This window comes from Ovis aries, chromosome 16, assembly GCF_016772045.2.
Source record: "Ovis aries strain OAR_USU_Benz2616 breed Rambouillet chromosome 16, ARS-UI_Ramb_v3.0, whole genome shotgun sequence".
Classification (NCBI taxonomy): Eukaryota; Metazoa; Chordata; class Mammalia; order Artiodactyla; family Bovidae; genus Ovis; species Ovis aries.
In genome coordinates, this window is record NC_056069.1 from 57,199,254 (window position 1) to 57,225,982 (window position 26,729).

A 26,729-nucleotide genomic window follows, 5' to 3' on the forward strand; every position below is an offset into this window, starting at 1 on the left:
TGCATTCCTGTAATAAATCACTTAATCATGGTGTGTGATCCTTTTTATATATTGTTAGATTTGGTTTGCTATTGTTATTTCTCCATTTTCATTTCTTATTTTGTTAATATCTGTCTTCTCTCCTTTCTTCTTGATGAGCCTGACTCATAGATTATCACTTTCAAAAAACCAGCTCTTGGTTTTATTGATTTTCTCTATTGGACTGGAGGGGATCTCTATTTTATTCATTTCCTCTATGATCTTTATTTTTTCCTTCAATTGACTTTGGGCTTTGTTCTTCTTTTTTCTAATTCTTTTATACACCAAGTTAGGTTGTATATTTCAGATTTTTCTTGTTTCTTGAGGTAGGCCTTCTAAATGCTTTTTTTAAACGTCTAATGTTTAGTTCAAATAAATGCGTGCATGCTAAGTCACTTCAGCTGTGTCCAAATCTGTGTGACCCATAGACTGTAGCCTGCCAGGCTCCTCTGTCCATGGGATTCTCCAGGTAAGAATACTGGCATGGGTTACCATGCCTTCCTCCAGGGGATCTTCCCAATGCAGGGCTCAAACCCATATCTGTTACATCTCCTGCATTAACAGGCAGATTCTTTACCACTAGCGCCACCTGGGAAGCCCAGAAAAGTGAACACTAACCCCAAAATGATTTGAACACACAATCTTTTGATCTGGAGTCAGATGTGTTACAGTTGTACCACAAGGTTGGGCTCAAATAAATACATATTTAATATTATATAATTGTATTGTATTCTAATTGTACATTCAGATACAAAAATGCTGCTCTTCACCCACAACTAGTAATCCACATATAAGCAGTGAAAAATGTAATGAATTTTTTCTTTGGGTTGTGTGATTTTCTTCTTTAAATCTGGTCTCCTTTGAGTCCAGTGACACAATTTAATGATTCATTTGTGCAAAACAGTCTTACAGGTACAGAAAGTGAATTATGTGATCTTGATCTCAGTTAGTGTCTTAAACATGTGTCTTGTTCTTGTTTTCTAAAGGAGGCCTTTAAAATTACATGTATTAGAAATTTTCTAAATTAATAAAAACATATGAATATAATTTGTCTAGCTATCTAGGGAGAAAATATATTCCCTATGTTACCAATACATTGCACCAATGGTCCTGGGGGAAAAAAAGTGACAGTTGCTGTTTTTGCCTGTTGGATTAAACATGCCTGGGCGTGCCTTCTCTCAGGGCTTAGCTGGTGAATTTCTGGGAACTTTGACCTCTTTACAGTTAGTAGCTAGATGCAGTCCGTTGAACCCTTCTGTTCCAAGGATGCCACTAAGTGCTTAAAATCATCTCCTGTGATGCTCAAAGTAATCCAATAAGGTAGGTATGATTATCCTGTTCTGAAAATAAGGAAACTGAGGCTCTGAAAGGTCAGGCAGATTTCCAGGCTTATGTAGGAAATAGCAGAATTAGGACTGTCATTGAGACTGGACCACACTGAGGCTTGTTCAGTTCAGTTCAGTCACTCAGTCATATCCGACTCTTTGTGACCCCATGGACTGCAGCATGCCAGGCCTCCCTGTCCATCACGCCAGGCCTCCCTGTCCATCACCAACTCCCATAGCTTACTCAAACTCATGTCCATTGAGTCAGTGATGCAATCCAACCATTTCATCCTCTGTCGTCCCATTCTCCTCCTGCCTTCAATCTTTCCCAGCATCAGGATCTTTTTAAGAGTCAGTTCTTTGCATCAGGTGGCCAAAGTATTGGAGTTTCAGTTTCAGCATCAGTCCTTCCAATAAATATTCAGGACTGATTTCCTTTAGGATTGACTGGTTGGATCTCCTTCTAGTCCAAGGGACTCTTAAGAGCCTTCTCCAACACCACAGTTCAAAGGCATCAATTCTTTGGTGCTCTGCTTTCTTTATAGTCCAACTGTCAGATCCATACATGACTACTGGAAAAACCATAGCCTTGACTAGCTGGAACTTTGTTGGCAAAGTAATATCTCTGCTTTTTAATAAGCTGCCTAGGTTGGTCATAACTTTTCTTCCAGGGAGCAAGCATCTTTTAATTTCATGGCGGCAGGCACCATCTGTAGTGATAAAATCTGTCACTGTTTCCATCGTTTCTCCACCTATTTGCCATGAAGTGATGGAACCGGATGCCATGATCTTCGTTTTTTGAATGTTGAGTTTTAAGCCAACTTTTTCACTCTCCTCTTTCACTTTCATCAAGAAGCTGTTTAGTTCTTCTTCACTTCCTGCCATAAAGGTGATGTCATCTGCATATCTGAAGTTATTGATATTTCTCCTGGAAATCTTGATTCCAGCTTGTGCTTCTTCCAGTCCAGCGTTTCTCATGATGTACTCTGCATAGAAGTTAAATAAGCAGGGTGACAATATACAGCCTTGACGTACTCCTTTCCCAATTTGGAACCAGTCTGTTGTTCCATGTCCAGTTCTAACTGTTGTCCTGACCTGCATACACATTTCTCGGGAGGCTGGTCAGATGGTCTGGTATTCCTATGTCTTTCAGAATTTTCCACAGTTTGTTGTGATCCACACAGTCAAAGGCTTTGGCATAGTCAATAATGCAGAAGTAGATGTTTTTCTAGAACTCTTTTTGGTTTTTCTATGATCCAACAGATGTTGGCAACTTGATCTCTGGTTCCTCTGCCTTTTCTAAATCCACCTTGAACATCTGGAAGTTCACGCTTCACACTGAGGCTTATGATATGAACTATCATCAATGCCAGGCAGGGGACACAGGTATGTGGTCATAAACACACATACTCATCTATACATGTGTGTGTTGACAGAAGAAAAAAAATACAACATACAAGTTGTAAATTTTTATTTGGAAACCTTCAGTTCAGTTCAGTCACTCAGTCGTGTCAGACTCTACAACCCCACATACTACAGCACATCAGGCTTCCTTACTGAGGATTATAGCCTGGGAGCCAGCCACTCGGCTCTGAGGAACAGTTCCAAAAAGGTAAGAGAGGAGCCTGGATATATAGGAATTTTTGCTGAAAAAAAGAAACACGTAGTCAAACACCAAAAGATTACTGCTAATCACACAAAAAATGATTATAGTGCTTTTCCTTGTATAGGAAAGTGCAAGGGTCTGGGCTCATTGAAATGATTTCTTAGATATGCATCTTAACTATCGAGGGCCAGTATCCAGAGTACAGAACATTTCCTGTTTTTCTTCATTCTGAATTCCCCTCAGGGCACACCACTGGGTACCGCTGCCAGGGCTGGCGGCTTGCTGGTGGGCAACACTCACAGTTTACTGGGATGGCTGGCAGTGTTCCTTTTTCATAGGCATGCACGCGCACACACACACACACACACACACACACACACACACACACACACCACACACGCTGCACAAATGCCGTCTGCACAGAGCTCTTTGCACAGAGCTCTGCTCCTGTAGCTGCAGGAGAAACTCAGACCAGAGCATGCCTTTCTCATGCCATCAGCTACCTGGAAAGACACTGGCCCTGTTTTCCGTTGCCTGCTCTCTTGGGCCACTTTCAGCTCGGAATCTATCATTTTGCAGACCCCCTCTTCACCGCTCCCTCCTCTGCCCCGGGTCGAAAAGCCTTCTGGAAATGAATGGAACTGATCCTCTCCGCTCTCCCTTTTCTCCAGAGCTTGTCCTTCCTGGGGATGGTTCTGCCACCAGCAGGCCCCCTTTCTCTTCCCTGACAGATGTTAAGACAGGACCTTCCAAGTTCCATGCCCATCACTGCAGCCCTGTACCTGCCCTCCTCTCCCATCTCTTAGCCAGAGATTTAGGCTTTATTTCTTTAGCAGGAGCACGTTTAATATTGTAGCTATTTAATAATTTGTTAATTACTTGGGAGCACAGGAGGCCTTATTTTACTGTCTGCAAAGCATGCTTAGTTTCAGGCATTCATTCTTCCTGCTTCCAACTATAAAACTTTTGTCAGAGAAGTTTTTTGAAGAATAGATTTTTATTTAATAAGGATATAGTCTCCTAAAAGGACTTCCCTGGTGGCTTAGCTGGTAAAGAACCCTCCTGCCAACACAGGAGATGCAAGATAGGCAGGTTCAATCCCTGGGTCTGGAAGATCCCCTGGAGAAGGAAATGACAACCCACTCCAGTATCCTTGCCTAGAAAATCCCATGGACAGAGGAGCCTGGTGGGCTGTAGTCCATGGGGTTGCAAAGAGTCAGACATGATGCACGCACACATACAGCCTTCTAAAAAGTAGTAATATGGTAATCTAATTTCCAAAAAAAAAAAATCAATAATGCTTCCCTCAAGCCCTTCTCTTTTCTCTAAACTACTTACTTTTTTTCACTCTAAGCATTTCTTGGGGAAGGGAAAGCTCTGGAAAAGTTGCCTTCACATCTCCTCTTAGATAAATCCTGTTCATAATGAAGTGGCTTAAAAGCTAGGTCAGCTGTCATGTGAATAATTTAATATTCATCTCTTCTGCAATGTGCATCATTTTGGAACATTTCTCAGGATAGACTGAGATTTCCTAAGAAGTAGAGGAGCAGCTTAGTGAACACCTGACCTGTAGGCAGGTCCCTGGCCAGTGTTGAGGATCCGCCCTGAGTTGCCTCTGACATTGTGGGTCGTGGGGCAGGGGGTTTCTACTACTATCATGAGTTATGGGCTGGATCTGTGGGCTTGACGAGGAAGAGTTAAGAGTGACTAGTATATTAGCTCATCGGAGAAGGCAATGGCACCCCACTCCAGTACTCTTGCTTGGAAAATCCCATGGACGGAGGAGCCTGGTAGGCTGCAGTGCATGGGGTCACGAAGAGTCGGACACAACTGAGCGACTTCACTTTCACTTTTCCCTTTCATGCATTGGAGAAGGAAATGGCAACCCACTCCAGTGCTCTTGCCTGGAGAATCCCAGGGACGGTGGAGCCTGATGGGCTGCCGTCTATGGGGTTGCACAGAGTCGGACACGACTGAAGCGACTTAGCAGCAGCAGCAGCAGCAGCAGCAGCAGTACATTAGCTCATAGGAGTGAGATGGCCCAAGTTGAGAGAGGAGAGGTTTCAGGGTAATTTCAGAGGCATCACGGCAGAGTGGCTGGACCAACGTCAATGGTCACGTTGATGTCCCAGCAGCCAGCTTGGTGGCCTTGACTAGCAGTTTGCTTCTCTGCTGGGACCTCTCTTTTCTCTTCCTTAAAACGAAGGGCCTCTGAGCAGCTTTTTGCCTCCTTCCACATGTGTTTCTACAAGGACAGGTTCTTGGTTGTGCATGTTCAAATCTGAAACAGGTTGATCTCTGACCTCAGTAGACATGGCTTTCATCCGCACCCATCATTTCTCTATAAACCAGATTATCTTTGCTTTTCTCTCTTATCTGAAGAGCTCTCCTCTCTCCAGGACCACAGGATTATTTAGTTTCTAGGGTAGGTTCCCTCTCTGAGGTGCCTAATGCAAAAGCTGTTTGGTATCAGAATGTTAGAAATACCCTAAAGTTGTTGAGTAACTTTCTTCTAATTCCTAATCAAAAACCATAAAAGGCTAATTTGGGTTTCTTCAGTGTATGGAGACTCTGTGCAGGATGATAATACAGCATTATGGATGCTTTAGTGACCTTGGCTGTGGCCTTGGATGGGGGTAAGTCAGTCTGTCTTTCCATCTATCCAATCATTTGTCTACCTATCATCCATCCATCCACTCATCTATGCTTCCCCTCTCTCTCCCTCCCTCTGTCCCTCCCTCCCTTCCTCCCTCTGTCCCTCCCTCCCTACCCCCTTCCTTGTTTCCGTCACTCCCACCCTTCCTTCCTTCTTTCCGTACTTCCCTCTGTATCTGGAGTTATAAAGAAATCTTTCCTTAGCAACATGCTTTTCCTTCCTTTATCAATGCTTCACTGAATCATCTGTCATTCATTTCAAAAATTAGCATGCTGGGTTAATAGATGCCTGTAGGTTATTTCATGCAGAATCACAAGGAATTGGAATTTTTTTTTTAATTGGCACATTAGTCACCGTCTAATATTGTCCTCCCCGCACCGTTTCTCACGAATTTTCCAGCTGAGTCACCATGTAATGCAGTTGGCTGGCTGATGAGCTGACCCCTGACACACTTTGGACATCACCGCTGTTAGGTTTCTCAGGAAACTATATTGAATTATCTTGAGAAGAATCAAGCTTTTTCCCTCTCATTTTCTTTCTTTCTTTCTTTTTTTTTTTTAAGATAAGCATGCTTTAAGTTCAGAAGAGAGTACAGCTAAATACCCACAATCCAAACACAGTGTCTATTTCAGTCTTAAGTGTGAGAGACTAGTTTCTCGACCTTGGCACTATCGACATTTGGGGACTGATAATTTTGTGGGGCTGACTTGTACACTGTAGGATGTAAGCAGCTCCCCTGGCTTTTACTTCCTAAATGCCAGGGGCACCATTTCCAGTGATGACAACTGAAAATGTCTCCAAATTCTGTCAAATGTCCCCAGGGGAGAAGGTGGGCAAAAATCATCCTTGGTTGGGAACTAGACCAGAAAGTTACAGTGACTTTGGGATCCTTTCATGCTGTCAAAACAAATCACTCACATAAAGAGATAAAGCAGAACTAAGTCTCCTTCACTGACTCAGTGTGAGTTCTGATGATGTGCCAGGCACAGTGCCAAGTGACAAGGATTCAGTCAGACATTGATAAGGTTTTGTCCCTGCCTGCACAGAGCTCCCAGTGAAGTCGGGGAAGCAGACGTGTAAACTGATCACCATGTATCGATGGGACTTAATAGGGAGAAAGTTAGTCATATTGCTGGATGTTCTGTGTCTCAGATTGTAGACCAACATCACTTCTCAAACGATTCTTCTGGGGTCCTGCAAATACAGCCTGCCTTTAGATCAGCGACCCCGGAAGCATCCCTTGTTCTTTCCTTCACCTTGGAGCCTTGCTCAGGTTGCTCCTCCTGAAACATCTCATGTCAGACTTTTACATCTCCACATTTCCCCTCACTCACAGGCAGGCCAGGGAGCCGTTCTGGGTTGCTTGAATTTGCGTTGATGTCTGCCCACCTAATTCCCATCATGAAACTCACAGTCTCTTCTGCACAGTCGATGGCTAAACTGCATGCTGTATTGCTTGATTCCCCTGTTTCTCATGCATTGGTCTCATCCCTCAAGTAGATTATGGGCTATTTGAGGTGGAAGCCAGGTATTATACTCAAATGTTTACATTAATGGCCTAAGAAGTCACTATTTGACTGCTGTTGGCTTGCAAAACTAAGTGTGAGAATTGAACTAAAATCTATTATAAACGGCAGGTAAAAGAATGATAAAATGAAATTAAAGCAAAACCTGTAGCCAAAGAGAGAGAGGTGCTTGGTCTTCTGTCTGGCACGTTCTTTTCTGCCTAATGAACCTCTACTGATGCATCAAAACCCCGGAGAACATTACCTTCCTCTTTGTGCTTTTGTGGCTTCGGATTGTGAAGCGCGTCTCTGCTCTGCACTTTGAGAGTGATGTGTGCACAGATGTGGTTGCTGGGGAATCCCCTGGGGTGAGCCGCTGCCTCAGTCTCTAGAACCCAACTAAGGAAGGAGTGCGAGGTGTGAAGATGTCCATACACAGTTATTCTGAGACAGCCATGTCAGATGTCATATTACAGTGAAGAACACTGAGGTCCTTAGGGGAAGAGTAACTCATGTGGTAGAACGGCCAATTCCAGTTCTCTTTTGGAACCAGTCCCCCCATAGCCAAGGAAAACCACTGTGTAAAGACTGCATCAGTTACACAGAAGAGGTGATTTTGATTCATGCTCTGGTCCTTAATGATCAGGGGATACTGTTCTGACCCCCCAGGAGAGTATACGGTGTTCAGTCTTCTCAATGAAAATAACCAATAAGCTATCTATGGTAAGAACAGAAAATAGCTTTATCTGAGATAAATTGAGGACTGTATCTCAGGAGAGACCCTCTCATCTAACTCCAAGGAACTGCTCCAGAGAAGCACGGTTTTCCTGCTTGTCAGAACAAAGAGAATGAAACAAGTCAGGGATACATTCCTGGAAGGTTTCAAGAAAAACAGATCAGGATGTCCACAGCCAGTCAGTTTGGCCTCGGCACCTGGAAGACAGTCTTATCATCAAAGGAGGACCAGCACTGGCACCTCAGGAAGGGAGGCACTTACTCTTTATTTTTAGCATGGACATTCTCTTTTGCTCCTCAGTGCACCCTTTTCATTAATAATTAAAGCAGTGTGCAACGTGTGTTTGATGGGCCACAAACAGGATGTTTTAGGTAGCATAAAATTCACGTCAACTCAAGTATAAGCCGAATGACTTCCCTGTACCTCAGGATGTGAACGTTTCTTTCATCAGTCTGCATGGACTGAATATTTCAAATGAGAAGGTAGTTGCTTTCCATGCAAATCCTGTTCCAAAAGCAAGGCTGAAGACTAGTAACAGCCCATTGAGAGTTTTAGTTCCATTAACAAAGGTAGCTTTCAATTCGTGGAGAGAACAAGTAAATACGATTGTGACCACCTACTAATTACTTAGAGATACCCTGGGCAGTGTGTGTTCAAACATTGTGCCAATACATGCATGCTCAGTTGCTCAGTCATGACCTTCATGGACTGCAACCCACAACCAAGCTGGTTCCTCTGTCCATGGGATTTTCCAGGCAAGGGTACCGGAGTGGGTTGCCATTGCCTATTCCAGGGAATCTTCCCGATCCAGGTATCAAATTTGCATCTCTTGGGTCTCCTGCATTGGCAGGTGGGTTCTTTACTGTTGCACCACCTGGGAAGCCCGTTCAAACATTATCAGTACCAAATATTGAGAAGAGTATTGAAACAAAAGTGCTTTATATGCAGGCATACACTTTTAATTCATATGGGATAAAATCTAGTTATTGAGATTAACTATATTAGACAGTTGACACTTGAGGCAAATTTCCCTGATTTGAAATAATGGATAGCACCTGCTTTTGTTGCAAGAAAGAATTAACACAGAGAGGGAAAGGGCAGTATAAGGTCTTGAACACTGAAGAGCTGAAGTGTATTTTTATTTGAACATTTGCAACGTTAAATCTGGATCAACATGCCTTTGACAAGTATGGACATCTACAACAATCAAAACAGTTGAACAAGAGATTACCTTGAGGGACGAGATATGGATGGTTCAGAAAGAATTAGGTGAATAAAATGCAGGAGTAAATATGCATTTTCCTAAGTGAGATCCAGAATCTTTGGTATCTTCATGTAGACTCCATACCCTACAGTTGCTAACAAAATACTAGCTTGTGGCCTTGTGGTAAAGAACCTGCCTGCCAGTGCAGGAGATATAAAGAGACGTGAGTTCAATCCCTAGGTCAGGAAGATGCCCTGGAGGAGGGCATGGCAGCTCACTCCAGTATTCTTGCCTGGAGAATCCCATGGACAAAGGAGCCTGGAGGGCCACTACAGTCCATAGGGTCACAGAGTCAGACACGACTGAAGTGACCTAGCACAAATTAGTTTAAAAAGCTGTTGCTCCTGTGAATACCAAGTCACTTGAGAGATTTTTTTCAGTGAGGCAAAACCTTACTTCTAACAATACTCATCTCTTATAAAAAAAGTCACACTTTCTTCTCCTTTGATCTCTCATCTTCCTGTGACTCTGGAGACAGCAAGATAGGATGGTCTTCAGCTTCCATTTACAAAGACTTGGGATCTGAATAGAGAAACGCTTTGGTTAGAAGGGTTTTTCTGGGCAGATGATGTGGAAAGGCTCATCTGACAAATGAGTTAGTGTCCATCTCTCTGGCCATTCACAGGCACTTCTCCTGTTCAGCTTCCCTCCCTACTCCATGTCTGTGGGCTCTGCTGGTCCTGCTTCTTACTTAGTGATGAAGCTTTCTCTTTGTTCCTCTCATCCTGGAGTTGAATTTTCAAACTTGCCATGCTTATCTGATCACTCTGGCCCAGCTCTGAATTTTTGGTCCCTTTGCTGTTCCACGTGGCCTCAGGCCAGTTTAGCATTTTTTTTCCTGATTCATCCAAGACTATTCTCCTGGAGTTAAAGTCAAAGGGCAGCCTTGCCTCAGTTCAGTTCAGTTCAGTTCAGTCGCTCAGTCATGTCTGATTATTTATGAACCCATAGACTGCAGCATGCCAGGCCTCCCTGTCCATCACCAACTCCTGGAGTTCACACAGACTCATGTCCATTGCTACAGTGATGCCATCCAACCATCTCATCCTTTGTCATCCCCTTTTCCTCTCTCTTTCAATCTTCCCCAGCATCAGGGTCTTTTCAAATGAGTCATTTCTTCACATCAGGTGGCAAAAGTATTGGAGTTTCAGCTTCAGCATCAGTCCTTCCAATGAATGTTCAGGACTGATTGCTTTTAGGATAGACTGGTTGGATCTCCTTCTAGTCCAAGGGACTCTCAAGAGTCTTCTCCAACACCACAGTTCAAAAGCATCAATTCTTTGGCACTCAGCTTTCTTTATAGTCCAACTCACATCCATACATGACTACTGGAAAAACCATAGCTTTGCCCATTCATATGTAAACTCCATGTGACCCGAGTTGTCATGCGGAAAACTGGGATGACTCTCAACACTGGAGGGAAATCTTCTTAGGGTCCACCTTCTCTCAGAGGTTTTCTTCCTGGGGGAAGAATATTTCTCTCCTACTTCATAATCCAAGGACCCAGGCACATAGTTCTGGACACTCATCCCAGGAAGTGTGCACATTTTGAGGTACAGGGAATGCTAAGACATCTTGTTTGTGGTCCATCAAGCACACCTCATGATGGCCTCCCTGGTGGATCAGTGGTAAAGAATCCACCTCCAGTGCAGGGGACTTGGGTTCAATCCCTGATCCTGGAAGACCCCCTGGAGAAGGAAACGGCAACCACTCTAATATTTCCTGCCTGAAAAAATGCCATGGACAGAGGAGCATGGCGGGCTAGTCCATGAAGTCTCAATGTGTCTGACAGAACTTAGCAACTGAACAAAAACAAAACATACATTTTACAACTGCTTTAATTATTAAATAAAAGGGTACAAAGACCAGAAGTAGTGAATGTCACTCGTGCTGCATTATTATATTTATATATTGATGGATTTTATTTGCTAATATTTTATAGAGGATTTTTTTTTCATCTATGCTCATAAGGAGTGTGGTCTGAAAGGTTTGTTTGTTTTTTTTTCTTGTAATGTTTTTGTCAGGTTTTGGTACCTGGTTGATGCTGACCTCATAAAATGAGTTGGGAAATATTCTGTCCTCCTTTATTTTCTGAAAGAATATGTGCAAAATTCACATTTTATTTTCTAAATGTTTGATAAAATTCTCCAGTCAAACTCTCTGGTCCTGGAGATGTTTGTTCATTTGTTTGCGGAAGGCTTTGGATTAAAAATTCAATTTATTTTATATAGTATTATTCTATTTCTATACATTCTATTTCATCTTGAGTCAGTTTTGGTAAGTCTGTTTTCTTCAGAGAATTTGTCTATTTCATATTTTTAATTGAATCCATTGGCATAAAATTGTCTACAGTGTCCTCTTAGTGTTCTTTTCCTTTGTAATATCAGTCATCACATTTCCTCTTTCATTTCTTGGTTAGTTTTTCTAGAGTTTTATTGATTTTATTAACATTTAAAAGAAGCAGTTTTGTGTTCCCCTAATTATTTTTCCTAGGTTGCTTAGATTTCACCTTTCTCACACAAAGCAAATTTCTCTTGCATGACGTTTATCTCAGGTCTGACAAATTTATGAAAATGCTTTTCTCGCAGAGAAGACTCATATTAAGCCATGAAATCATTTTTAATATGCAACCTATAAATGAGAGTCTTCAAAGAATAGGCATATAATTAACTGAATGTTTTATCCGCCTGTCAAATTGATTACACATTGAGATGTTTTCTGCCAGCGTTTCAAATTCCAACTTTGGTGGTTCAATTTAAACACCATCTAAAGATGATTGAAAATGGGTTTTCGCTGAATTCACTTTTCTGTAGAGGACCCTTCTTAAGAACAGGTGTTGTCTCCTGTGACATTGGTAAGTAATACCACCTGTCACACTGCATGCTATAAATCACTGTTCTGCAAATCTATTAGCTGTGATTCATATCTGACCTGCCTTATAAAAACAAAGATGAAGCAGTGCTTCAGACTGAATGATTTAATGCACCCTGAAACAATCTACTTTCTCTGAGTTTAGCCTCATTCCCTCTGAGCACGTGCTATTTTCAGGGAGGAAACTGGTTCTAAATTGAGAGGCTGCATTAACTCTTTCAGACAACAGAATGACAAGAACACATCATTCTAAACAGCTTCCTGGAGGCCTGATAGAGTGCACGCCTTTCTCTGGTTCTCATTTTACTGGCTAGAAGTGATTTATACAAGGAGGGGACTCGATCTCGTCATGGCTTGGGCTCCCATCATTTCTTTAAAGAAAATTCCTGGCTTTTTCTTCCATCCTTTTTTGTCTGAAGACAGTAATACACCTGTGATTGTACTGTTGTTCAGTCGCCCAGTCGTGTCCGACTCTTTGCGACCCCATGGACTGCAGCACACCAGGCTCCCCTCACTTTCACCATCTCCCAGAGCTTGTTCAAACTCATGTCCATTGAGTCAGTGATGCCATCCAACCATCTCATCCTCTGTCAACCTGGTCTCTTTCTGCCTTCAGTCTTTCCCAGCATCAGGGTCTTTTCCAGTGAGTCAGCTTTTCCAATCAGGTGGCCAAAGTGTTGGAGCTTCAGCATCAGTCCTTCCAATGAATATTCAGAATTGATTTCCTTTAAGATTAACTGGTTTGATATATCCTCGTAGTCCAAGGGACTCTCAAGAGTCTTCTCCAACACCACATTTCAAAAGTATCAATTCTTTGGCACTGAACTTTCTTTATGGTCCAACTCTCACATCTGTACAAACCAAAGCTTTGACCAGTAAGGACCTTTGTCAGCAAAGTAATGTCCCTCCTCCTTAATATGCTTTCTAGGTTGGTCATAGCTTGTTTTCCAAGGAGCAAGTGTCTTTTAATTTCATGGCTGCAGTATGATTTCATTGGTAACGGCAACAGTTAGTGCCATGGTTTCAGAGCAGTCTATAGAAATTATTGGGATACTTATCAAGTTTCCCATGAAGGGGATACCAAACCAATATGGACCCTTACACAATATCATACCCCGTTTGGGGCCACACACACTTGTCTGTGTCTTTCTAGCACCAATGGACCTTACTTGGTACATCTCTGAACAGTTATATATAAAGAGAATGTTAAAAAGTTTCCAGTATGAGTTTATTTAATTCCTTCCAAACTTTGTTAAAATTAAAGAAGTATAATTCCATTAGCATGTCATCATTATGCTAATATTCATTTACGTGTATATGTATGTGCTTAGTCCCTCAGTCATGTAGCCCACCAGGCAAGAATACTGGTGTGGGTTGCCATTTCCTTCTCCAGGGGAATCTTCCTGACCCAGGGGTTGAACTCGGGTTTCATATTGCAGGTGGATTCTTTGCCATCTGAGCTACAAGGAAAGCCCAATATTCATTTAACGCATTGCAACTTTCATACTGAAGAAGTATGTGAGGATCCCATTTGAAAAGCTATTGGTTAGGTTTAGTTGGTATTCTGCTGATCTGCTTTTTGCATTTGTTGACTTTTTTCATCCCTAGAGTTACCTTTAGGTAGGTATAGCCATGTCCTCTTTGGTTTTGCTTTTAGATGTAGGATGGGTCAGTTTAAATAGACAGAAGATGTGAAAAGCAGACAATATGCAGAGGCAGACACTTAAGAAAGAAGTCAGGCTTTGGAAACAAATCTGAGTTTAAATTCTCACTTCTTTACTCACTGGTGGCTTCGCCAGAGCTGAACTTTATCCTGTCGGCAATGACAGAATGGATGTGGAGAGAATGTTAATCTGGCAATCAGTTAGGTGATGGAAACTAAAGTCAGATATGGTGTATTTAAAGCATTGACTAGGTGCGCTCTGCTGTTTGGTGAACACAATGGGAGATGAGACTCAGCTTCTGCTATCATGTCATGCAATGTGTGGACGATAGGATTCCAAGACAACATGGGAGTCCAATGAAAGAAATCCATGCTAATCAGAAGTATACAGAGTGGCTCGTGGGGTCCATAAGGAGGAATTCTGCTTAGAAGAGAAGGGGCAGGAGGGGGCTGCCTTTTTAGAAGAGCTGGCATCACAGCAAGCTATGGATGGATGAGAGATTTCATCAAGTGAGAACGTGCTCCAAAGCAGAGAAGGGACCTAAGTAAAAGGTACACAGCCTTTGGGAGAATACAGAGAATCAGATAAAGCTGAATTGAGGAGTACACCTCTCTCTCCTCTCTCCCTCCTTTCCTTCTTTCATCCCTCCTTCCCTACCTTGCTTCTTTCCTTCCTCCCTCTTTCTTCCCTTCTTTTCTGTCTTCCTTGTGATATTCTTCCATCCCTTTCTTCCATCCTTCCTGCAACAGCTATGTGCCAGGCCCTGGGAATATGTGCTGAACCAAATATTTAGCCTCCTTAATGGAGCTTAGAGTCCAGCCCAATGGGGGCAGGTTTTCTTTCATTAGCAGTATAGATTTGGGAGTTAAATAGAGGATCAGTGAGTGACTCACAGCTGGCTATGCAGCTAGAAAGCTGTCTCAGTAGACCAGAAAAGACAGTCTTGAAGCTTTTATCAAAAAACTGCCATGGCACTGAAATGATGGGGTATAGGAGAAGGACATGGCAACCCACTCCAGTGTTCTTGCCTAGAGAATCCTGTGGACAGAGAAGCCTGGTGGGCTGCTCTGTCCACAGAGTCGGACACGACTGAATCAGAGCTCAATGAAATTATTACACAGAATAGTAACAGGGTTGAGAGCATGACCTAGAGGCCAGACTATCTGGGTTTATATCTCAAATCCAGTCCTTACTAGGTGTTTTAATTTGGAGCAATTGTTAAGCCTCTCTCTACCTGTTTCCTTATCTGTAAAATGGGGATTGTAATAGTACCTCCCTCCTAAGGTAGCCAGGGGAATTAGATGAGTTAATATGTATAACTTCTTATAAAAGTGCCTGACACATATTAGTCTTGGATAAATACAGGGCATGAATATTAAATTACTTCTTCTAGTACACTAAATTAGAAGAACTTCCCAAAGAGGAACCAATTGGTCCCATTTTTTCTAGAAACAATAGGTTGAATAGTTGTGTAGAGGTGAACAGCTTTTCAGGAATATAAAAGAGTCATACATATTCACATATTATAGACTGAAAGAAAATAACAGCAATTATTGGCTTTAAACCAATCTGATTATTGTTACTTTCCTTTCCAAACTTGGGAAGACATTTAAGTGAAAATATATATATATACATACTTATGTATGAAGTTTTAGAGGAGAAAAAAAGTGTGCTCAGCAGTTGACAAATTTTGTTCAAGATTCAGAAGTGCCTTACAAACTGCCGTCCAGGCCTTCAGTATCCTTATGGTAGAGAGATGCCCCAAGACACTTGTCTACTGTTTTTATTGTCCAAGCTAATGGTCCATTAACACAGTTCCGTTAGGCTGAGCCTGGTAGATAATGAGTGTCTTCCAGGGCAAGGAGTATTTCCTTGTGGTGGGAAGTAGTAGTATTTTTCCTAGGGGAAGAATGTGAAAAATCCCACGTTTTGTACATAATGGTAAAAATAAGAGAGTGGTATACAGTGGGTGAAGAAATTATCAAGATGGTGTCAGTGTTCAAAGGGCAATCTCTAAGTTCATAATTGGTTTCATAAATTTAATTTCAGTAATGGTTTGTCCTCATTAGCTATTCAGTGAAATAGTACCAATTTTAAGGTTCATCAGGATGTGAAGAATATACATGCACTTTCAGACACACTTGCACGCACATTTGCACTATTAGCGAAGTAACAGAAAACCAAAATTGCAGGGAGCTCATTGCAGATTTTGAACAGTTTGTCCTTCTTTAAAAAGAAACTTCAAAAGTCTCAAATTACTTCTTTTATCCACCACTAAAAAATCATTTCTATGATAGTAAATAATTGAGCCTCCAGGTGTATTGTAATCAAGAGTTGTTCTTTTTTATCCTAGCTTCCTGATATAATTTTAAATGCATTGATTGCAAACAGCCAGGCATTTGAATTTTAAACCATTTTAAATCTGGTAACACCAAACAAGTATGAAGCATCAATATTTCCTTTTTCTCTTGTTGGGGTATAGTTGACTTACAATGTTGTGTTAGCTTCATTTGTACAGTAAAGCGATTCAGTTATACATATGCATATATTTGTTCTTTTCAGACTCTTTTTCCTTATAGTTCACTGCAAATTATTGAGTACACTTCTCTGTGTTATATAGTAGGTCCTTGCTGGTTATCTATTTTAAGTATAATAGTGTGTATATTTTAATCCCAACCTCCTAATTTATCCCTTCCCACCCCCACCCTTCCCCTTTGGTAACCATAAATTTGTTTTCTATGACTGTGGGCCTATTTCTATTTTGTATATAAGTTCATTTGTATCAAGGTTTTTTTTCTTTTTTTTTTAAGATTCCAAATATAAGTGATACCATATGCTTCTTATTTCTAGTAAGTCTGTCTTGTTGTTCATTCACCTTTCTTGTCAAGGCACAGCTGAGCCTCATGTTTGGGAAGCCTGCTGCCTGAGCACGGCCTCCCTGTCTTGGCAGTCAGCTGACTCTGAGACCCAGAGTCACCAGCTTCCTTGTCCCAGGACGCACCACAGCACCATAAAATCAGCCCCACCAGTTCTCCCAAATCCAAGTGCCCCTGAGGGTGTCTGTGGCCACCATCAGTTATGCTGTTACTCAATTGTCATGCAGGCAGCCTGGATCAACTAATTAATTAATAAGCTTAACTGGAGCAAAATATAATTAATTATACAATATTGAGCTGTCCAAATTTAATGCCGCTGAAATTACATAATGAATCTGAAACAGAAAGGATTCCTGGCAAAAGGAAAAGAGATATCAGTATGTAGAGTACATTCCTGGTGAACCCTCTTCACACACTTTGGACTTTCTGACTCCTGTGATGCAGGCGTATGTATTTTGAAACCTGTAGCCCATCCTGTGAAAATCAAACATACATACATATGCACACAAATTGGACACCTTTGCCTCATGGGTTTAAAATGATGTTTTGTTTTCATCTGTGTGATGTGATTAGTAAATTGATAAAGACTAACATAGTGTATACAGACCTGTTAGCATCCATCTAAGTTGGAGATTAGTTGGAAGCAGTTTTCTGTGTTGCTTACTATGTTGTTGTATTTCATGCAGACTTTAATGGACATCAAAACTAAACAAGACCACAGACACTGACACTTCACACTTGGCTGGCAACACCAAATTTAAAATGGTTTGAAATTCAAATGCCTAGTCATTTGAAATTAATGTGCTTAATGTTATGTCAGGAAGACAGTGGGAAAAAAATAAAGCTTCAGAAATGTGCTCAAAATATAATACTGATTTCTTTGTAATGATATAATAATATGATAAAATTATATTGACTAGTTATTATTCATGCAAACTTATAAAGATAAGAACCACTTTTCAATAAATTAATCTTCATATTAAAATGATTAAAAATGTCTTCATTATAGAATCCACAAACTTTTTCATTTGGTTCTGGTTTGTGTGTGTGTGTGTGTGTTTTGTTTTTTTTTTTCAAGAGAAGCCAGTAAGTGACTTGAGAGAATTAAGTATTTTGAATTCATTTTAATATTTAATCTTTAACAAGTGTAGACTTATGTGTCTTAAGAATACGAAAGGTTCAAATCATGCTTAAAATCATTATATGTAACTTATTTGTGGTGAGAGAGGCAATGAGGAAGAGAGGGAAGTTATGAGTAGTGATAGACTTCTTTCTGGGGATTCACATATTCACACTCCAGGTAAGTAAAGGGTTTAAGGAGGTTGTCAGATTCACCCAGTGGATTCTGACTGTTGAAGCTCATTTGTTTTTTAAAGGTTATTTAAACTGTTTAGCAATTCTTCTGACAAGCCATATGTTGTAACAGCCACAACTCTCACACATGAGGAGACTGTGCGGGTTGTTTTGAGTTTCATTGCTTGATTTACTGGCAGACCATAATAGCAATTCTAGTTGTGTTTCTGTCTCAGTGATGCAAAAGTGAGAACATGATTAATTAATTCTCTCAAGTTGTTAACACCCTTGAAAGATTTTTCATCATTTGTACAATAAATCCTCTCAAATGTTGATGCTTTGGACACCAAATTATTGTCTCCACTGAATGGTGGTTGCTTATACAGTTTGTGAGTTTCAAAGATACTCCTTAAAGTACAAATTCTAAATCTTGACAAGAATGGCTTCATGGATTGCTCATTAGATAATAAATAGCCAGTAATATCTGAGCATATGAAATGTAGCAATAACAGATAACATACAGTTTTATAGTTTCCTTATAATTATTTCAGTGTGTTAAATGACTTTTTCACAGATGTTCTTATATAGATTCTTTATTTACTTTTTATGTTTTTTCACAAAAGGAGATACTTCCCTTTTTTGCAGTAGCCAGATGTATTAAGAGCAAAATAAATTTCCAGGCAGAGGAGCCCTTACCATGTTTCTTCAGAGTGCATTTAATTTCATGCATGTGTGAAAGATGACAATGTGATTCCTCGGTACTAAATATTCCTCAGCCATTCACACTCAGTACAGTTATCTGGAATAAAACTAGATTAAATTTGCCGAGTGGTGAATTACTGAAAATAATGAAGTTGAGGCAATTCATTAATCTTTATATACTGGTCTATTTTTTATACACTGAATGAAATGGGAAAAAAAAAATCATTGGGGGACCGATCAGATTGAAAAGGGTCTAATGTGAAGAGAAACATGGGGCTAAAAATGTTTTTTTTTTCTTTTTAAATTATCCACAGCACCTTTTCTTACATGCCTCTGTTTTTCTTTTAGTGGCAAAGCATTTCTATAACACTGGTTGAGAAAGTTCAGATGATCGCTGTAATTCTAGGATCCCTGTTCTTAATAGCGAGTGTGACCTGGCTCCTCTGGTCCGCCTTCAGCCCCTATGCAGTGTGGCAGAGGAAGGACATCCTTTTTCAGATCTGCTATGGAATGTATGGTTTTATGGATCTAGTGTGCATAGGTAAGACCATGACGTTCAACGCTAACAAACTGTCAGTAATCCGTTTCTTCCAGCTCTTTCGTTTCCATCAGTCGGATCTCACCTAGAATGTGGTGGTTCACGTGATCTTGGTTCTCTAGCTCATTAACTACCTGGGGCGCCACAATCCACCACTTTTCTCAAAAAGCATAGCGTCTCTGTTCCCAAGTAATCTGAAAAAAACATAAAATGAACAGGATAATGCCCCTTTAAAGTGGTTTATTTTGCACCATAAAGAAGGAGGAGTTGAAGAAATTATTTGGGGGTGGGCGATGGAAGGATGGTCATTAAATTGTCGAGAAAGAATAGCAACTAAATCCCCCTCACGAAGCTGGGAAGGTATTGACTAATGTCAACGGCCATAGTGTGTGTCTGGGGAGAACACGGATACCTGGAGGTCTTACTTCGTGGCCTGGCAACCTCAGACTCCCTGCCCAGGACATAAAGGGCTCCTTGGAAGGGTAAGGACTTGGGGACAGTTTTCCTTGCCATTCTGTGCCGCTTAGTTCCACTTATTACATTTAGTGGTTCAGAAGAGGAAAAGGATGGGACACTTTAGCCAAAATAGACGCTACAAAAAAGGTTCTTTATACGTTTCACTGGCCCAATCTCATTTCCCTTGTACCATGGGAAAACGGAAGCTGATGCAGGCAGCATCTACTTGATGTGTATGAGGTGCCACAGGCATTGCAATGGTGACCAGTTGGCACCAGTGGACAGGCATGGAGAGCAACCGTACCTTACCCAGGTGAGCCCCTGCTCCAATGTGGCTCACAACTTATGGGATGTAAAGTGAGCCCACGGAGGAAAGTATGGTCCGAGGACCACTCTTGGCCGCAGCAGCATCTGCAGCGCCTTATAAAGAAATGCACATTCTCAAGAGCCACCCCAGACCCGCCAAATCCAACATTTCAGGGTACCCCCTCTCCAGCCACCGTCTGTGTTCACAAGCTCACCAACAGGCAGATGATGTGAGAGCCACTGACTTCAGGGAATGGACTCGACCTGCCATCGAGTGCCTTGGTTTCTAACCCTGGCCTCTGCTTGGACAGGTCAACCTTCTCTCTCTCTATTCCTTTTTTTTTTTTTTCCCCCTCACCTATAAAAATGGGGATAAGCCTCCATAGCACACAGACTTAAATAAAGGAAAAGACTGTTATAAAATAATTATGTTAGTAACTGGGAGTTGTAGATTAAGTGTGTTTGAATAAGACACAAACACTGAAAGACTTGAAATCACTTAGAGTAATGCCTCTACTCACAAAAGCCTTTCAATTAGCAGCAATTTCAATATTCTCAGTCAGTTTTTCTAAGGGAACTTTGTACATTTAAAAACTATGATCAGCTGGAATTTCACCTCTTTTTCTTCTTTTCGCCATTGTTACTAACACAAGACTAGTAAGAAAGAAAAGTATAACATTTCAAATCAAGAATAAAAAATGAATGGAGGGAGATGTCATGAAAAAAAACTGAGCAGATGCGGCCTGAATAATTGGGTTAATCATGTATACGAACAATTTGCATTAAATGTGATAATACATATGTAGGCATTTGGAAATTCCAACTCTCTATTCAAATAAATCTCTGAGGTAGGTATGGCTCTAAATTGAGAAGGATTACAGAATTGTTCTACAAATCCTTCAACAAATTCAGAAATAGTGTTTTCTATCTTTCAATATAAAAGTTATAAAATGTGGTATTCCACTGATATTTAAAGGAGAGATGAAAAATGAAAGAACAATTAGGCTCCTAATCTGACCTGAAGGGAAAAACAATTCCAGTCGAGTTTATTACAGCACTGAAAGGGCCAGTCCTTTCTTGCTTAGGAGATCATCTTCTTGAATATCATAGCTTATATTTAATACTGAGTTATTATATCTTGAGTTTTGATTGCTGATGCCAGTCTTTTAATCAAGATTATTAGGATTCTGGTTTTAAGAGCACATACATAGGCACTAATGATCTTTTTGACAACATAAGATGTATTTGGGCCTCCCTTTTGAAATGTGGGTGTTTGCCCATTTTATAAAGTTAAGTTTCTTAGGAAGAAAACCTAGTGGACATTTTCCTGGAGAAGCTTTGGAGAGTGAGTTTTTACCTAGGTTTTAAATATTGACAATGCTTTTCATTGTCTTTTGGCTCATCAAATCAAAATCCCATCATTCAATGATTTATTTGTATATTTTGAAAAATATTAAAGAATTCAGATGGAACAACAGTATTTATTTCACTTTGCAATGTCATTAGTTAGCCTTTTTGGACCCAGAAGTGAAGTGAGAGTCGCTCAGTCGTGTCTGACTCTTTGCCACCCCATGGACTGTAGCCCGTCAGGCCCCTCTGTCCATGGAATTCTCCAGGCCAAAATACTGGAATGGGTTGCCATTTCCCTTCTCCATTTTGGACCCAGAGAAAAGCTTATTTTTCCCCCAAGAAATTGGAAACCTATTAGATTTAGAAAGCAAATACATGTAGGCTACCAACAGCCAGCTGGATCATGGCAGGTAATTATTCCTGCTAACATTTCAAATTAATTAAAATGTCAGCTAACTAAATGTAGACAGTCACAAAGTAGCTTACATTGATTATACCTCAAATACCCGTGACTGCAAGACCAGAGTCAGAGTGAAAAGTGTACATCTTTGTGTCCAGTTTGTTCAGTTCAATCAGCTTCCTATGTGTCAGACACAGTGCTAAGTGCTGGGAGTGCAAATGAGAGCCGATCACTTTCCTGCCCTCTAGGAGCTCCCAGCCACACAGGGAGGACAGATATGAGAGCTAGAATTCAGCAGGATGTGCAGTGATGGACTTAAGCACAGGAGATGGTAGTTGAGCAAAGCTGGGGGAGACTGACACTGGTTGTTTTACGTGGGAAGGGAACTGTTTCAGGCAGATTTCATGGGGAAGCGATAGCTGAGCAGGCTGATGGATGAAGAGATGCTTGGCACATGGGGAGATAGCCCCCTTATCACCGCTAGAGGCTGTAAGATTGGCTCTCCATTTGGAAGGCTTTAAGGCGGCTGGAAACATTCCCATATTCCTGTTCGTCTAAGCTTTTCAAACTTATTTATACCTAAATGGAAAAGGAGCAGATTGACAGCTTCATAAATGTTCTTCTTAAAAAATATTTCTGTCAATTCATAGAAGATTATTCTAGAATCAAAACAATGTTATAGTCCAGTCAGGGTAAGTAATGTGTTGTACTCAGTCACTCAGTCATGTCCGACTCTTTGTGACCTCATGAACTATAGCCCTCCAGGCCCCTCTGTCCATGGGATTCTCCAGGCAAGAATACTGGAATGGGTTGGCATTTCCTCCTCCAGAGGATCTTCCAGACCAAGGGATGGAACCCACATCTCTGGCGTCTCCTGCATTGGCGCCATTCAGGAAGCCAACATGTTTAGGAAAATAACTTGGGGAAATTTATTTATTCCCAAAGTTAATTCGTTGTTTTCATTTATTATCAACTAATATATCTGCTTTCTCAAGATCCAGTTTCTTCTTGCTGTTAAAGGTTTGAATTCTCCCAAGGGTCTGGGTACCATGATAATTTAAATACTTAGATCAGGGCTGTCCAAAGTTCTCCAGAACTTTCTGCAGTGAGTAAAATGTGTTTCTGTGTTGCCCAGTACCGGAGACACTAGCTCCATTTGTCTGTTGAGCACTTGAAAGGTACTTAGTGTGAATGAGAAACGGAATCTTAAATTTAATTTTACTGAAACTTCACATAAATAACCACCTGTGGCTCATGGCTACCATATTGGACAGATTTCTAGATGATGGGATGGTAAATGTGTAAGGGTTTGATTGACAAGTTTCACCTTGTCTTTATAACAGGTTACAGTTCCTAAATGATGAAGTAACTCTGTTTCATGAGATGAATAAAGTGAAAATGAGTGCAAGAGGATTGGGAGAAGAGTATTAACAGTGAGAGGGAGGTGGTCCCAAGCTAGACAGAGAGCTATCAGAGGGAGCCGTCTTAAGGAAATGGGAGTACAGAGAGATGTAACTTTAGATCATATTTGGGGAACTCTTTTAAATATTTAAGTAGATGGCATTCAGACTATAACTGTGTACTAGGAAAACTAATATAAAGGATCTCAATCACTGAGATGCTATAGCCCAGGGGCAGCAATTTAGGGAGAAGTAATAGTCACAGCAGGCTCACAGTGGCTCCCTCCTAAGAAGTTTTGCACAGTGGACGCAGAAAGATGAGCCAACTCAGAAATTAAAAGCAAGTGCCTGGCAGAAGGCTCTGGGCACAAGACCTGGTTCTCAGCTCGTTACATGGCACATGGAAAAAACAAGACTCCTGCTTATATCAGCCGTGTCCCTCTAAGGATGCTTGGACCACAAGAGGAATATGTTTCTGAGTGACTCGAAGAAATGAGGGATTGAGATGTGACCATACGACGGGGAGTCATCTGATGAACTTGCATCTGGAAAGTTGAGGGCCCTTACCAGGTCCCCTCAGTGTCTGGTGACCCTGAGGAGGTGAGTTCAGTCTCTCATAGAAGCAGTAAACTAAAACAAAAGCCTCATCGTGTTCCCTGTTATGTGGGATTCCTGGAACAGAGGCAGCAGTGCTTATACCTACCTCGTCTCCTGCACACGCCAGGTTAGTGCCAAAACCACATCTGGAAGGTCCGTATCTTCCTTGGAACGATAAGGGAAGGGTGGTGAGGGTTATGGCTACAAAACTTAGAAATCTGGATCACTGTTGTTCTTTCGAAAGGTTTTGTTCGTCATCCACATAATATAAACACATATGTATTCAGACTAAAACACCTTTCATGTTTACAGCTGGGAAATTAATTATATAAAGTTAAAAAAAAAAAAGACCCTTTCCCTTCCACTGCCCCTTTTCATGTCACTTCCTGTGCAGAAATGTCCCCTCTCCAATGGTGAGGTATATCTTTGAGATCTTTTTCACACTTTCCTTTTTCGACATAGTTTGGATTGTATTTAACGCCATTAGAGTGGTTTTCTTAAAATCCATTCTATGACCATATCCCCGGAGAAGGAAATGGCAGCCCACTCCAATATTCTTGCCTGGCGAATCCCATGGCCTGTAACCCACCAGGCTCTTCTGTCATAGCTCAGTTGGTAAAGAATCCACCTGCAATGCAGGAGATCCCGATTCGATTCCTGGGTCGGGAAGATCTGCTGGAGAAGAGAAAGGCTACCCACTCCAGTATTCTTGGACTTTCCCTGTGGCTCAGCTGGTAAAGAATCTGCCTGCAATGCGGGAGATCTGGATTCAATCCCTGGATTGGGAAAATCCCTGGAGAAGGGAAAGGCTACCCACTCCAGTATAGTGGCCTGGAGAATTCCATGGACTGTATAAGTCCATGGGGTCACAAAGAGTCAGACACAACTGAGCAACTGAACACATGACTATCTAGGTTTGTGGGACAAGTTTATCTAAGAAAGTGGGAGTGGCCACTCCAGACCTTGCTCCTATGTGGCTTGTCCTGTCTGGCATCTCTCAGGGACATCAGGATTGCCATGCGCAGCTTTCAAGAGAAGGACAGTGTAAATTCCATCTTATAATTTATCTCATTATTTCAAAAGCATCCTGTGAGGTAGTTCTGGTTCCTGCTCATTACATCTGTGTGTGTGTGTGTGTGTGTGTGTGTGTGGGTGTGGGTGTGTGTGTGTGTGTGTGTGTGAGAGAGAGAGAGAGAGAGAGAGAGTATATCCGCTGTTGTGCATGCTTGTACTTGAGTTTGAGAAATAGAATAATCAGGAGAGTCAGCAATAACAGAATTGGGACATTAGCCACAGAGCCATGAGACAAAGGGAAGCAATTTTTCTTAAAGCAATTTCTGGGAATGTTTACTACATGAGAAAAAGAGATTGAGAAGTGAAAGCCTTTCAGTGTTAACAGTGTAATAGGTATAGAAGAAAGTGACCCCAGAGCTCCTGAATGTGCTGGAGAACGTTGGGGGTCTTGGGAGGCAGTGATCTGGATCACCCATGCTGGACTTTGCTTTCCAAGATCTTCAGAGCAGATCCATTATTTCAGTATTGTATTCAAAAATAACCCCAGACATACTAGAATAAGGATCAGATCAAGGTGCCTTCTTCTTTCTGCATCAATTATAGTCAATACTGAACAGTGCTTCTTCTGCAGAAATTTCATGCTCTCCAATATAAGGTTTTTCTAAGTTTCAAGTCCATTTTTTAAAATCTATATAAATGTTTGTATCTATTGAGGCCCTTTGGAAAATCTGTTTTTCATGGTTGATAATAAATCTAGCTAAAGCTACTCAGGCAAATGCAAGAAAACTATTTAGAGTTACCAGTTGATAACTTTTATTCACATTTCATTCTAGAACTTTGGAAGAACAAATAAATACAACAGTTTCCTGTGGTCTTGGATTGGCGATAGTAGACCTACGTTTACTGTTTAAAAGGCACAGTACTTCTCTTTAAAAGGCGCAGATTCTCTCGCTTTTGAGATTGCTTCGCTTCTCTATTTTTTTCCCCTTCAGTCAGAATAGCTGAAAGTAACACAGAATTTAACATTTGATTGATGGGAAGTATAAAATGCAAATTTTCCATGTTTTTAATATTATACGAGGAAAGATGAAGTTTGACAGAAAGTTTCCGGATATTCAGAGTCTTGGTTACAAGGAATGAATCCTTGCCATGAAGGATGACCAATGTGTATTTCATGGTGGGGTGGTTTTCCCCTGAAATGATGCTTCTAGGTCATCTTCCTTCCTGTGGCTGGGTTTCAACACATACAGCCTAATTACATAAGTGAAGCATAATTGAGAAAGTGAATCAACTAAGGGAACAAAATCCTAATGCATATTTATATTTCTGAACAAAATATCAGTGACGTTGAAACCATCCCCTGTTTAAAATTTTCCATGCTTTCTGGCATTTCCCAGCATGATTCAGAAGTTGACAATATTTCTTAGCGTATTTTAGGTGAAAAACACATTTACTGAAGGAAATTAGTATTGGAATTGAAACATACCACAATAATTTCAAGCAGAAAAAAAATGGGTTTACTGACGAGCACCCCCTTCCCTGTTCTTACCTCGTCACAAGGGGTCGTCACGAAACAGAGATGCAGCTGTTGGTGAGGTTTGCAAAATGTGCAGCCCCTGGGCTGTGATATAGAGACAGAACTTTCTTCTTTAAAAAAAAAAATGTATTGGAGTATAGTTGACTTACAATGTTGCGTTAGTTTCAGGTGTAAAACAAAGTGAATCAGTTATACAGATACATATATCCCCTCTTTCTTTAGCATTTTTTCCCATATAGGTCATTACAGAGTATTGATTTGAGTTCCCCGTGCTATACAGTACGTCCTTATTACTGATCTATTTTATATATAGCAGTGTGTACATGCTGAGAGACAGCGTTTTCTTAAGCTGTCGAGTATGTATGGATAAATATAGAATTTGTCAAACACTCCATTTCACCACACTCCTAGGGCCGGTGAGGTCCTGCACAGAGCAGGTGTGGATGTCCACCAAGGTCACCTCTTGCCCGGTCCTCCCAGCAGAGAGCCTGGGCCACAGAGCCCAGTTTGACTTGAAGTGGGGCATCTCCACTTGAAGAGGCTTTCTCTGTGGGACAGGGGCACCCCTTTTCTCTTCTTCTCTTCTGCCCAAACGACATAGCCTTGACTCATTCA

At 41.1% G+C, this 26,729-nt stretch overlaps 1 protein-coding gene across 1 annotated transcript in view; it reads left to right on the forward strand.

The window, feature by feature from the left end:
- The window catches only part of MARCHF11 (membrane associated ring-CH-type finger 11), a 115,453-nt gene that overhangs the window by 69,561 nt on the left and 19,163 nt on the right, over nt 1-26,729 (forward strand). Inside the window, exon 3 of the mRNA XM_012097221.4 lies at nt 18,865-19,057. Within this exon, the coding sequence (XP_011952611.2) occupies nt 18,865-19,057 (193 nt within the window). The remainder of the gene's footprint in view (nt 1-18,864; nt 19,058-26,729) is intronic.